Below are 15,432 nucleotides of genomic sequence, written 5' to 3' on the forward strand. Positions count from 1 at the left end.
TTCTGATTCTTCAAAAGTAATCATATTACTTTTCGATATTTGCCGAAATTTACAAGAGTTATACATAAAAATCAAATTATCTAAAATAATTTTGTGCAGAAATTCAAGTAAAACGAGAGCGCATTTAATAAATACAATATGTGTCTCATCAAATAATAAAATAACTTTTTTCGCTAAAAGTCACATCCGTTTGAAATTTCGAAGTGTTAATATTGAATACCTTGATTATCAAATATTATATAAAATTTTCATTAATTTACTAGTTGCTTATCTAAAAGAAAAAAGCGAATAATTTGTATTATATAACTATTACGTCTTTAATTTCTTCAATTTTTTATAAACATATTTATTATTATTACATAATTATTCCGTTTAATATTTTAATCTCTTATTAATATATTTATTAGCATTTATTAAGCATAAAGTTTCTGCATTATAACATATTATGAATATTACTCGAAATGCATAGAAGCGAAAATACATATCTTCTATTACACTTTATAATATTCCTGTGATTGTTTATTTAATTTATTTGCAACGATTTAATGTCATTGTGTTATAATAATTGCGCTTTGACAAGCGTTTCATATTACTCCGCTATATTTTGCTGTGTATTAAATAACAAAAATTAAAGCAAATAATAAATATAAATATTAAAATACAAAAAAAATTAAAATAAAAAATTATATTACTATATCGTATATTTAAAACTGTAAAGAAGACAGTTGAGAAGATAATTGCTTTCTTTTCGCTTTTTTCTTTTTTTTTTGCATGTAAAATAAATATAGAGATTTTTTTTTAATTTTATGAAAATTATCTGATCGTAAATCGATTCAAGAACACATACATTCTCGTGTAGTGCAACATCACTATTGGTTAAATACCGACGAACAATAAAACGAGATCGTAATTATCGACTAAAAATAACAGTGTACTTACCAACAAATAATAGTTTGTCATCGAATCTACTATTATCATGCATCAAACTGTACAATGATACAGAAAATTTTATCATGATAGAAAGAAATGCGGATCGAAAAGAGTTAAAAAGCGATGGTATATATGTACATACCTTGTGACGATCGTGCATTAATCGCATTTTCGAGAAAAGTAGTTTAAAATATGCGAAGATTTTAGTCGACTTCGACCTGCAGCAACGGATTGCCAAGATTGCGATAGCACGATATCACGATATTAGTGATTACACGCGAAACTTAATACGTTACGGCGAACAATTAACACTTTATGAGATACCCGCGAGATACTACTTCGCATACGAGATTCACTTTTAACCGTTAACATTTGCGAGAAATACACACGATTCGAATGCAACTCTGCATCCATCTCGGTATCTTCATAACTGCCTGAAATTCGGATACTGTCGAAGTAGCGATATTGCGATTCTCGAAATGGTCGAAGCAACGAATAGTTGCAGCGTAGTGGTTAGATTGTTCATATTCCCAAAATCGCAAAAATAGCGTAAATAATAAGAGACATTCGCGTTATTTCTTTGCGCATGAAATTTACTTTGACAATAATCGTGAAAAATACGGAGCAAATGCGATTCTACATCTGTAGCGATACGTTTTGTGACCAACCTTTGTTAAAATTGATCGAATGGCAACACTGCAATTTTTAAAGTATCGAATGTATCAATGACGTAGTGCACTAATTAATAAATTATTTAATTATTTAATATAAATGTGGACTTCCAGATGTTTTGGTAGATATTAGAAAGATCAAGGTAATCAATTAATTGCAACTCGCACTGAATTTTTCAATATTTATAATACATTATAATTAATATCAAACTAAATTATCAAATGTTAAAATATTAAAATAATATTAAAATATCAATAAAATAACAAATTTTAATTATAATAATTATTTTACATAAAAATAAAAGTAAGAAAAAGATAAACAACAGAAAGTTGTATGTTATAGAATTTCAAATAAGATTACAAAATTGTAATTTGAAGTTTTATTATAAAAATGCTTACGTTTCTTGATTCTAAAATATCATATATATATATCATTTTGCGACATTGATAATTTGCGGACACATATCAATAAAAATAGTTGCAGCGATAAACGCTATCTATCTCACAAATTATCGCTATAAAAAACAAATTAAGATTAAAGCTGAAGTATTTTTTTGCTCCAATTTAAAAATAAGTTTCTTTAAATAAAAGCATAAAAAATTAAAAAATATTGATTTTTATATTTTTAAATAATATACCAAATTTCTTCTTCCTAACTATTGTATTGTAAAAAAATATTGTAAGGAAATATATTTATAATAGTAAAACAACGTATTTAGAATCTACGAATTTTATTAATTTATTAACTGCTCATTTAACAGAAAAAAGCAAAAACATTTGCATTACATTATTATATTAAGCATAAAATTTCATTTTGATAACAATAAGATACTTTGAATTTTTTACTACATGTTGGATTTACTTCCATATATTATATGATCTATTATCATTTTCAATCGAGATTATACGGCGTTGGAATTGTTACTAATTAACAAGTGCAAGGCTTGCACGTACATTTTCCACCTGACTTGCAGCTGCATTGATCTGTAAAAAAGAATATAATTTACTTATTAACATAAAATTCAAAAACAAATTTTTAAAAATATTTCTCTATCACTTGTCTATAAAAAAATTTATATAAAATTAAGAGAATGCGGAATTTTTTAAATATTTAGTTGTCGCGTTAAAAATGAGAATATTACTGTTAAACGCGCAAATTTAAAAATAATAATAAAAATAAACTCGATGGAAAAAGCCACAGCATATGCATGCATAACTAAATGAGGTATGCTGTTCCGGGAAATTGTTACTCATTCCATTATGTGTAATGATGGAAACTACCGAGAGCTACGTCGAAGCTTCGCGAAACGTTGCGCCACACAACGAAATCACACTACAAATCTGTAAAATTACGACCACGGTGCTAAGCGATACTGCGAACCGACGTCGGCAATGGCTATCATTAGCCGGTCATTGTCCGGGATGGAAAACAAAGTAGTACAATTACTGGTGAAAGCACATTCTCAACGATTGATGCGTTCTACTCGCTAGAGTTAGACATATGGCCATTAATTGTGATAAAAAATAATTTTCCGAGGACGTGATAAACAAGCAATTGCGTAATCAGAGAATCGAACAAGATGTGCTGTTAATTTCTAAATATTGTGAACATTACCTTTGCATCCAGAGTCGCAGCACGAGCAGTTATCGCCGCATTTGCAGTCCTGGCATTTGTCTGCAACAAAGATTTAAAGATCAGAAACATGCATATTACGGTGTAAGATCGAATTAAATGATACATATTATAAGTTAAAAAAAATTATTCCTAAATTGCACATCGCATTTCAAGAATTTGTACAACAGTATGCTTGAACAATTCAATAACTGATTGTATTATATACACTTTGACCTTCCACTGATTTCGTATTTATTGTACTGATTCGACAATTGTGAGATACGTCCTCAATAAACAAATAATTTTCTTTTATAAATTTATCAATAAGCTGTACATCAATGAGGTCATCTCACTAGTGACAGTCGCGAGAAAGCAGAATTCATGCTAAAATATCTATTAATGCTCACCAAATATTTATGAGTATATTCATACCTTTGCACTTGTCGCATCCTGGTCCCGGCATCTTGATCGAGTTGGTCTTGTTGCTTCGCAATCGGCTCGAGCTTTTAGATAACACAACGGAATGCTTACTTGCCGGTACGACGCCGTGTCTTCGAATTTATCGATCATTCCCCACCACGTTTGGGCTTGGTTCCGAGCGGCTTGACGAGCGCAAAACGCGGCGTGTGCAACCGTCAACATGCGTGCCATGCGCAATTATTCAGGGCCGTGTGACAGAATGAATTTTTCTAATAGATTGATAGATTGATGCCTTCTGCGTCAACCTGTATCACTAATTTGATCCCATTTTTTTTCTATTCTGTCATAGTACATATTTAATTCAAATTCAAATTATATCTATATTTAACATAACTTTAAATATATTCCTTTTTAATGTAATATAAATAGAAAATTGATAGTTATCAAATTTTAAACCATTAGAATTAAATCAACTATTATCCATAAACTTATCAATATAAAAAGCAAGAATAGATTTTATAAAATTTATTAGAATTGTAAATATATGAACTTTAGCAATATTCTCTTTTTACGTCTCAAAGAACTTGATTTACCATAATCATGAATTAATTCTGTTTTTGTTGTTGTTAAATGGAGAGTTTAAATTAACAGCTATTATAAAAAAAAATTGCATACTGGTATGCAAAATAATTTTCACATTATCGATGATAACTAAACCATTTAAAGACTTGTGCTTATAAATAGTTATATTTATTTCTTTTCCGTGCTCAACTCGTATTTATTGTATAAGGAAGTGAAACGTTATGTAATTTAAAAAAATTTGATCAAGTTCGACATAACAAGGATAAATCATAGTATAATGTCCTCGTATAAAGCACTCTCCTTCCTGATCGCAAAGTAAAAATTCAATGTCCACGATATTGACACAGATCTCGAAGGTATTATTATTGATCTGCAATCGACAGCCCTGTCATCGACACGAGACCAATTGTAAGAATTATAAGAAACGACGCAATATTCTTGTGTCTTAAGTGCGCCGTACTGATAACACGAAGTCTGTGTTATAACATTCTAAATTCAAAAACTACGCGGTTGAAGATTGCCATACATTGAGTCATACTCTGAGACACTTCTATCCAACTATTTGCTATCATTCGCACTATTTATCTCCACGAGAAATCTTATAATATTCTTCAAGAAATTCTTTTCTTTGAAATTCGGTATCTAAAGCGCAGAATCATTAATAATAAAACATCAATTCGAATTGCACATTTAATAACACAACATTTCATATATAAAAGAATTGTGATTTACAGCTTTTATAAAAAATATGAATTAACATATGCTATAGATATATAGGGTGGCATGTAACTGGTGGTACAAGCGAGGTGGTCAAAAAAAAAATACATAAATACATATCAGTATACAATTTGACTGTAAGATTGTTCTTTATTTGTTTGTCAGGAATTTATTAGACTTTTATTAACGATTAAATAAAGAGAACGTTTATTAATGAACAAATCGTATAAATTCAATATGAGCAACCAAAATCAGTAACGCAGAAGAGATAAATGTCTTAACCACTACACTTAGCTTTCGTATATACATGTGTTCCTTCTAACTCGTAACTGGACAGTCCTTCTCTAAAGTCCTTCTTGGAAATTGACCAGTTTATTAATTTTCAACATATCGATCTTTATGTTAATTAACTGTGGCCGAAGCATTGCCGTTACATGCACCTAACGCATGAATCATGTATACCAGGGAAACGCAACTAGATGTTTTAAGGGGCCAAATGTCAAATTAGAGATAACATAGCGGGCCACAGAGATCGGCGAGCAAAAAAAAAAAAAGAAGAGGAATTCAACTATCTAAACGATTTTGAGGATGCAACAATAGCAATACTGTTTCCTACATACACGCATTTTTTATAGAAAAGAATTTTCTCTCGTAATGTTTGTCATTCGAAAATGCGCTCCGATAAAAAATAATTTATATGTAAAAGTAAAAAAAGACAATTCGGCGCTCCTGGTAGAAATTTTAATCAGGCTCTTGCATGGCACTGATTAGCGTGCCATACTGCCACTTCAGAAGCTGACATGACATGCTAGTAAGCACCATCCATAAAATCGTCACGTTTGGTCCACTGGCGCCACAATTTTGTAATGGATTTTGCGTAATGCTACTCGTAACATGGCGTTAGCATGGTCCCAATAAGATACTATCATAATGCAAGCATGGTGCTTATACGAGGGGTGTTTGATAAGTCAGTGACTTTGAAATAAAAGAATTTTTTTTTTACCAAAATTCGATTTATTTTTCAACATAGTCTCTTTTTAGTTGGATACATTTTGCCCAATGATTTTCCAACTTCTTTAAGCCTTCCAAAAAATACGATTTCTCGAACTCTGCAAAATAAGCATCTATTTCAGTGATGATCTCCTCGTTCGATGCGAATCTTTTTCCACCGAGCCATTTCTTCATGTTTGGAAACAGAAGTCGCAGGGGGCCAAATCTGAAGAATAAGGTGGATGAGGAAGCAGTTCGTATCGCAATTCAACCAATTTGGCCGTTGCAATTGCAGACGAGTGAGCCGATGCATTGTCGTGGTGGAACAGCAAACGCGGCACCCATCTTGCTGATAGCTTTTTCATATTCAAATATTCGTGCAGGATATTAAATACGCGTTCGTCTGAGATGTTTACCATCTTGGCTATCTCGCGTATCTTCATTCGGCGGTCGTTCAATATGATATCATGGACTTTATTGACCATCTCTTCAGTTGTGATCTCATTCGGACGTCCTGGGCGCTCAATATTATTCGTGCTCGTACGACCGCAACGAAATTCAGTAAACCACTTGTAAACCATTCCATGTGACGGAGCAAAGTCCCCATAATACTTTTTTAGCTTTTCTTCAGTTTTTTTAATGGTTTTTCCACGCAAAAAGTAGTGCTTTATCAACACACGAAATTCACTTTTTCCCATTGCAGCAAAAAAACACAAACTTATCTGCTTTCAAACTCTGTTAAAAATTTACTATTTCACAGAATAACTTGAAACTTTGTGTGTATACCTACAACTAGTGACAAATGTTAAAATTAATATCAAACTTGCGATCTGAGCATCATCTCTTATCAAAGTCACTGACTTATCAAACACCTCTCGTATATATATATTTGCTTTAATATTATTAATTACATTATCAATACCTTTTGAAGTTACACCGCTAAAACTTGGTTTATCGCATGCATTACGTTTTCCTCGTTCATATAAATAATCGCGTTTAAATTTTTTAAGTTGACGATATTTTTGTGCTCGAATTTTTTATTTTATTTTCTCGGCATCCATTTTCGTATGGAGATAGAGGCAGTTTGACACAGTCAAAAAATGATGCAGTTTGACGGAGTTTGTTTGAAAACATCTGAAATAATTATCTACGCATGTGTAGATCACTATTAAAAAATTTGTTTCTGAAAACGAAAAGTTCAATGGCGCAAATGTGGGCCTAATGTGGCGCAAGTGTTGGCCGCTCAGTCAAATCCAGACCTACGCCTATTTAATTTTATAGTAATGCTATCTCATTTATGTATCAGGCAAGCATGGCCTTGATATAGATCTTTCTAGTTTTTTAGAATAAGGCTGTGGCATGGCAAACTTGTATGGCGCTGACAAATGTCATGGCACCAGTAAGGCAATTTCTACCAGAGGCTGTGCTTTAATAATTCAGTTTATTTTTCTTTCTTTCTGGAGGTCAAGCTTAAACGTCACGGGCAGAGTTGCCAGATTGGCAGCTTTGATCGAGGGCCGGATCCGGCCCGCGAGCCGCCAGTTGCGTAACCCTGCCATATACTCTCGATTGCTATATGTAGTCAGTATTAAGGTATCGGCAGTATTAAGGTCCATTTATACATATCCGTACCGTACCGGCAAGATTGGATCTGAGTATTTACACATATCCGGGTCGCATCCGTGAATGCATAAATTTTTGAAGAGAATTGTGTATTTTTTCTTCAAATAAAATGATATTTATAACAAACATAAAAATTTATTTGTAAAATAATATTTATCATGAGTAAAATTGCCTGGTTGGTCAAGTTCTTGAGAAATATTTTGGCACTCAAAAAAGCACTCTTTTAAAATAAAGAAAGGGATAATGAAAAATTAGAATTAGTGCGACAACACATCGAATTATACGATCTTTCCCATCCAAAATATCTTGATGGAAATTATAAAGAAAAACTGTGGCAGAGTATTTCTGTTTTGTAGCAGTAAGAATAATTCGAAATAATTCTTCACTGTGGTTTCGTATAATAAAATATTTATTATCACTGATGTATATGACTTTACACTATATAATCTTTGCGTACTGATACGAGCTAGCTGAGAACTTGGAACAGAATAATAACTGGAACGTGTTCGTTCGACCTCAGCATAGGGCGTGATAGGATTTTTACGTCACAATTGGGGACAACATCCTCTTCTGATTGGCAGTTTTAACCCTTAATCTCGACTCATGGGTAGTTTTCGACCCAAGCGAAATTTCAAAGTGCTGTAAGGTACCTTCATTTCTTAATAACAAACTATATGAAAAAATAATTTTTATCAAAATATTATAATTGGAACTTCAAATTGAAGGTTGAAAAAAACTCCATGAATTTTTTCAGATTTTTTAAAGCGTTTTTACTGATCCAAATAACGCAAAGACGCAAAGCGACCCATGAGTCGGGATTAAAGGTGCCGAAAAGAACCGTCGAGATTAAGGGTTAAGTTGCTAGGTCTACACCGCAACCAATAGGAATCATAGACGATGGAACAACATAAAAATATAAATAGTGCCGCTCAGACAAACAACTAGCTCGTATTAAATCAGCGGGATCTCTTTGATCCTCGTATTATCGTTTTTAATACGTGTGTGGATGCACGCAAGGGACGTATACGACGGTGAATCCTTATGCTACACCACAATTTCTCAAAAACTATATTTTTACCTTAGGCAAATCACTAATCGTTCTCTTGGCTTAATCGGTTCTCTCTATCTTGTATATAGTTTTCGTATTTAATTATCAATTAAATTGACACATTAAAAGCATGTTCTGACATTCGAAAATATTGATAAAATTTAGTTGTATCATCAACCAATTCTTTATATAATGTGAAAAATTCACCTTCCGTTTTTCGTTTTGTCCATGCTTTATGAATCTATAAAGTCCGTTTGCTTTTTTTTTTTTTTTTTTTTTTTGAAGATTCCTCTTCGTCTAAAATTAATGCTATTACCGCTAATTTGTTTATCGATAGCTCTGCCATGTTCACAGTCAGATGTATGTCTGAAGACTGATCAGACGCGGATTTACGTATTTGCCGCTTGGGGCTAAAAAGTTGCTGCCGTTCTTTATGTAAAGGTCTATATCCACGATGCTGGAAATCGGTCCAAGAAATGTATAATCAACTTGCAGTTTTCATGGAAAAACGGCAATTTTATTAGCTATATATTTTTCAATCGAGATTTCAGACTGATTTCTAGGCCGGTATTCATAGTTGTTTCTTATATTTAAGATCGTCTTAAGTCGTCGTCATCGTCATCTTAAGATACTAATATGGCTTTTTGATTGGTTCATAGCATTTTAAGACAATACTTAAGACAATCTTAAATATAAGAACGGACTATAAATACCGGCCCTAGTATCATGGACTCAAAGAGCTTTAGAGCAGTGAAAATTAGAATGTTTACAAGAAATTCATAACGCGATCTGAGCATGAATGACTTCCAAACGTAACTTTTAACCTAATACGGCCTAATATGTAAAATAAATCCCAAATGCAACATATACGAATCTGATTTTGCCGCCCTGGGCTATAGCCCGTTAAGCCCATACCTAAATCTGAGCCTGAGACTGATGTTTCAAAACATTCACGGATGCGATCCGAATATATGTAAATACTCATATCCAATCTTGCCAGTACGGTACGGATATGTATAAATGGGCCTTAATAGAAACTGAGAGCTCAATTCGATAAGCATAACAGAAAAGTACGAATAATACAAAAAAAACATAACATTGACGGTATTTACACACATCAAGATAGTCTACAGTAAAATTCCTTGAGTTGAGGCTTGATCAAGTACACGCGTACTCGATAAACTTTCAATCATTTTTCTCGAAAACAAATTGAAAAAAATTTATTCTATATTTTCGATTCAGTTTTTCATATAGAATCACCACCTTCCCGCTTGTACCACCAGTTACATGACACCCTGTATATTTTAGTATGTTTTGCAATATCTCATCAATCTCATCAATCTCTTTTTCTTCTTTCTCTTAGTTTAAGGCCTTGTAATTCTCCACTTCCGTACCTCTTCTATTGGTGGGCCAACCAATAAGTGTGTGAAGCTAGCATCTATATTTAGCAATATAAATTATTTGCCATTAATGCGTTGTTTTCTAAATCGTAACTTTTGCAATCATCTTGATCGATACGTCGTGTTTCCTGTTCAATAAGCTTTGTTTTAAGAAAATCGATCGTCGGTATATTGTCCCGTGACTCTAAGGCAATACAAAAATTCTCGACATAATAATCGAATGATAACAAATTCAACATTATTATAAATGCTAGTTGTTTGATATTAATTCTAAATTTACGTTTTGGTGTTGATCGCGTAGCAGTAAGCAAAACTGTATACAAAATTATTTTATATTGAGTCTATTGAGTTATCAAATTTAATCTAACTATTTGTTGAAGCTGTCATCTATCGCATCGCTATTAAAATGTATTATCGCCGTTTTTTTGTTTTTGGTGCTCGAGCAGAGGGCAATTAACAATCTGTTAACGAGATTATTTTTATCATTTGGTCAGATAGTTTAACCGAATGCGGTCCTATATTCCAAAGTAAAATTAATTTTTTGACTACTCCTAAACACACTAAGTGCATGTAGTTTAAAGGTACATCGGTCATAGGTTTAAAATTAGGTATGTTTTGGAATATTGTTTCCCCAATCTGATAATCTGTATACCTATTATTTATAAAGTCTTCGTCGGTTCTTAAAATAGCGCAATTATTATGTACTATCGGGAAACATATTCTATTACGAATATACTGCCCTCGAATAGTACACTTAGAACAACTGTTGTAAGTCTCAGTTTTCTTTTTACATATACAGGGTGTTTCGTAAAGACCGTAACAACGCTTAGGGTATATTTCTGAGATAATTCTGATCAAAAAATCTTAAAACCAAAATACTCAGAGTGTAATGGGTTTTGAATTAGAAGCATTTAAAGTTAACGAATAAGATAGCCTGAAATTTGCGCGCTCAGGTGTGTACAATGTACAGTGATAAAAGCGAAATTGACTATCGCTCCCCTATTGTCAGTATTAATATTTGGAAAATAAATTTGCTAATACATATTAACAGAAATATTGTTTACGCAATTAAGATTTTGTTGAAAATATTATAAAGAAAAAAATATTATGATACACAAAACGCAAGCTGTCAAAAATTACATTTCTTTGACATTTCTTTTTATCTTACAGATATTTGTACAATAAAATTATTAAATAATTGAAATAGTTTCACAATATTTTATTTTAATAACAGTTAAATAATATTGAATATGTAAAAACTTTTTGCGCATAATCTTGAGGTAATAAATGTTGTACCTTTGAGTAAACGCATGCATTTCATTTTCTTTTAATATTTTATGAACCATTATTTTTGACATTCCAACTTGACGATTAATTTCACGAATACTCATTGTAGGATTTTCTTCTACATTACGTAGCACTTCTTCTTCATTTTATCATAAATGAGGAACATATCACAATATTCTGTACAAATAATGAGTAACATATCACAATATTCTGTACAAATATCTGTAAGATAAAAAGAAATGTCAAAGAAATGTAATTTTTGACAGCTAGTTGTTCTGGTAACTTTATTCCAGCGTCTTCCAATTGTCCTATTTTATCAACGAAATTATTCACGTATTCCATCATGCTAATATAGATGCTATATTAGTATAGTTATTACGAGTATCAAGGAATTAATAGTATAATAGTATATAGTTAATCGCAGCGGCGAGCAACATAAATTATCTCTGCTTTGTGGCGTTTGCAGACGTATCTTAGACGTATCGTAAAGAATGACGCGCGCGAAGCGCGCGCTTTGTATTGTTCTAGTGTAAATAAAAAATCTACGAGAATGAGATGCTAGCTTCACACACTCCTAACCAATCTCTTTTTCAATTAATAAAATTAAAGTATTATATTAAACATTAAAAAAAGTTAATAATTTTTTTGCGCTCGGGAAAAACATGTTTTGCGAGCTGTCTGCTCAACATGCACGGAGTCTTCTGCGGAATCGTAATGAATTTCAGATTGCTCCAAATAATCTGTTTGAGCTGATTTTGGTCGACCTGAATAATGTAATATAAAAATTACATTATACATATTTTTCCCAAATATATATATATATTTATAAACTTCTGAACTTTTTATATATATGAATTAATTCCTGCTAGTAAATATAGTCTTACCCTCGTGTCGGATCACAACTTTATCTTGCGTAGAGCGCAGTAATTGGTTTACGCGATTTCCCACTTTCAAATTTTCTCCTTCTTTTATCTGCAAAAAATTCCAAGTTGTCGTAAATATATTTCTTTAAACAATTATTTATCAAATGTGGTTTTTGACATATAAATTACATACCGTGCGTACATGCGATGGGAGTTTGTAATTCACTTTTGGATATGAAAAGTTATTGGCAATGTTTTCTCTTACTGGTGTTTGAGTCGATTTCTGAAATAATTTAAAACAATTTAGATTCTTAATGTATTGCATGGAAACGTTGCAAATTATATCATTATTATTGTTTACTTACCTCTTTTGGAGATAGTCGGAATTTCAGGTTGGGCTTTGAACTAGAAGATTGATTAGCCTGCTTTTTTCTCGGTGTCAATAGATTTTCATCCGTTTTAGGTCGTAAATTTTTCACCAGATAAGGATCCGTGCCTCTTATATATGACGCAATCGGTGATTTTATGTAATCATAAGTTCCAATTTGACGATAAATACTTTTCTCATGTGGACTGACATGGTTTTCTTTTTGTTTACTCGTTGCATCTAACTTATTAGGAAAGTATGTGCATTTTGGCCTAGAATTCTTAATAGTTGTCTGTACAGTCGTCTTTCCAGGAGTATAAAATAATTTAGGCTTCGAACCAGTTACTTTATTAGAAAAGTGAGGTTTTAGCAACGAAGGGCTTATACACTTGTTTCTCGTCGTTGAAGACTTTGGTACTCTCAATGTGGTCTTAGAAGGTACAGTTGTAATATCAGTATTAAAGTTTTCATTAGGGATCTTCTTAGTATTTTTTTTGTCGTGTGGAGAATTGTATGATTCTGATCGTTGAAGAAAACTAAGTAAGGGTTTGTTCTGCTCCAGATAATCCTGATATTTCTTCACACACTTCAATGTTTCCATGAATTTAGCATCGTTAACAATTGACGGATTGACGGGCTTATTGTTATTAGTGGTTGGGCATATTTTCTGTGCTTCCATTGACTCCGAATCCGCTTCCATTTCCATTGTCTTCACCGTGTCAATACACTTTTGCCTTTTCTTCGCGATTTCATGTATAAGTGAGTTTCTCAGATTATCTGGTTTAATTCTTTCGTAACGCTTATTATGCTCTGTTCGTTGCTTAAGTATATCAGGTACACTCTGCGAATCGGTTTTATCGCATTGCTCGTATGAAAGCAACCTACATAGCGCTTCAGGTACTGTATTACGTTGGCTTATCGAATCCGAGGTGGACCTTCTAGCTTGTTTGAGTTGTTCATGAACATTGGGCGAGTTCTCCAGAGAAGCCATTTGATTTTCACATGCACGCAAAATCCTATTCATGTTTTTCAAAGGTGACTGACATTGATTCTTCTCTCGTGCTGCAAGAGCTTTGAATTCGTTAGGATATAATTTTTCACAGTATGCTTCCAAGGACTCGAATGTACTTGTGTTATCAAGCTGTGGACTTCTTATATTATGTGCAATATTTTTTGGCGTACGTCGATAAGCTTTATTAGGGCTATTAATATTAAATCGAGGAGGCGTTGATAAATACAAATCTTTATTTGGTGTTGCACCAACAGATTTCCGCAGCAGATCATTTTTGAATTCTTGACTTCCTTTTCTCACGCGAATTGATATTGACATACTTGGAGATGAATGAATCCATTCGGGAGCGGTTTCATCTTCTATAAAATTGCACTTTTGAAACTCTTCGATTAATCTACATAAACTAACATTCGCTTGGGAATCAATTGCAAATGATTCTTCGATTATTGTTAGCAATCTTTCTGTGAAATTTTTAGGAGAATCATTATAATTTGTGGACATGCGCCTCAAACGTTCTTGTACAGGTTCTTCTCTTATTGACTTTTGATCCAGTGATTGTAGGAATTTTCTCAACTCAGTAGGATTAAGTTCCTCCTTTGAACTTCTTTCACTACTTGAATCTAGCTTCTGACATTTTTCAGTAGAATAAAATTCCTTTTGGTTTTGTAAAACAGAAGTTTTTGGCAGCAAAAATGCATCATAAAAAGATGTATCATCTTTTTCTTGGTTACTTTTTGTTGCAGTTTCTGCTAAAGATAATTTGTCAGATTTAATATTATAATTTGTATCTTTTTTCAAGTTACTATTCAGCATAATACAGCTTTTAAACTTTCTAAACTCTGTTTTAGATGGGGTTATACTTTTCAATGAATTTGATGATATAGAACGTGGAAAATCTTTAATTAATTGTACCATCAAAGATTTGTTTTTATTCAACTGATGATACTCAATGTCTTTGCTGCCTCTAAGTTCAGACAATGAAGAAAAATTTGACTTCCTAGAAGTATCATTATCGTTCAGATGTTCATTGTGAAACAAATTTATACATTTATTAAAATCAGGTTTGATTGAAATATATGATGTTTTATCCGATACAGACAAGATATCTGATATAGATTGTCTGTCCTTATATGTATTGATATAGTTTTCTTGAATTGCCTTGAACGAATCAGATGTACGTGGCTGTCTAACAAAATTACCTGCTAGAATGATGGAATCTGCTTGAGATGCATCATTCTTTGCACGATTATGATCTCGACATTGTCTATTTCTTATAGAATCTGTATCTAAGCTATCTTGTGAAATTGATTCAAATATACTGTTCTCTTCATCATTGACCTGACCTGTAAACACACACACATATATAAATATATTTATTTATTTATCACGTTCAAAAATTTATACATATTGCCATACATACAATAAAATGTAAAATAATAAAAAATATTTCAATATTTAAAATAAATGTTTAAATAGAATCTGCAATAAATTACGTAAAATCTGTAACAACTTGTCCTTTTAACGCAACGCATATATGTGTAATATGATATGATAAATCTCATTCAATTTTTAGTTGTACGGTATACAAATGTTGTACTTACGAAAACTGTTCAGGGAATCCGTAAAATCATTAGCACGTCTTCGTTGATTGTTCATTTTAACTCTTTATTAACAGGTGCCACCGCGTATAATGATTTTAATACGAAAATAAACCAATTTGTGTGAAAACTATCGAAAATTCACAAAGACGCGATAGCCACAATCATAACGGACACAACCGCCTTCAACCTTATTTATATTCCACCTGTTTTCAAAGAATCAGGTGCACCAATCTAATCGATCAAGTATAATAATGTTGGCATTACTGTTGTATTTTGCTTTCCAATTGGTCAAGAAAGATTTACACA

At 32.2% G+C, this 15,432-nt stretch overlaps 1 protein-coding gene across 3 annotated transcripts; it reads right to left on the reverse strand.

Moving 5' to 3' along the window:
* Window positions 1–8,849: 8,849 nt before the first annotated feature.
* LOC105675260 (uncharacterized) lies at window positions 8,850–15,355 on the reverse strand. Of its 3 annotated transcripts, none has more exons than XM_012372258.2 (6): window positions 15,127–15,354; window positions 14,725–14,868; window positions 12,512–14,271; window positions 12,340–12,429; window positions 12,168–12,255; window positions 8,850–12,047 (listed from the first exon to the last, which is right to left on the reverse strand). In XM_012372258.2, exons 1-6 carry the CDS (start codon window positions 15,179–15,181, stop codon window positions 11,917–11,919), a joined length of 2,268 nt encoding a protein of 755 aa, XP_012227681.1. In that variant the 5' UTR covers window positions 15,182–15,354; the 3' UTR covers window positions 8,850–11,916. The 3 variants fall into 3 exon arrangements, with proteins under 3 accessions (XP_012227681.1, XP_012227680.1, XP_012227679.1); XM_012372257.2 differs by having other exon boundaries at window positions 12,512–14,274; XM_012372256.2 differs by having other exon boundaries at window positions 12,512–14,868; window positions 15,127–15,355.
* Between the last annotated feature and the right edge of the window lie 77 nt (window positions 15,356–15,432).

Source organism: Linepithema humile, chromosome 1 (assembly GCF_040581485.1).
Source record: "Linepithema humile isolate Giens D197 chromosome 1, Lhum_UNIL_v1.0, whole genome shotgun sequence".
NCBI classification, from domain to species: Eukaryota; Metazoa; Arthropoda; class Insecta; order Hymenoptera; family Formicidae; genus Linepithema; species Linepithema humile.

What these genes read in the sequence shown, in the direction of transcription:
- LOC105675260 (XM_012372256.2), bottom strand. Translation starts at nt 15,181, where the DNA reads ATGAACAATCAACGAAGACGTGCTAATGATTTTACGGATTCCCTGAAC. An exon ending in GGATTCCCTGAACAGTTTTC is followed by an intron (nt 14,869 to 15,126) that starts GTAAGTACAACA and finishes GTGTGTTTACAG; the next exon opens with GTCAGGTCAATGATGAAGAG. An exon ending in AGTTGTGATCCGACACGAGG is followed by an intron (nt 12,048 to 12,167) that starts GTAAGACTATAT and finishes TACATTATTCAG; the next exon opens with GTCGACCAAAATCAGCTCAA.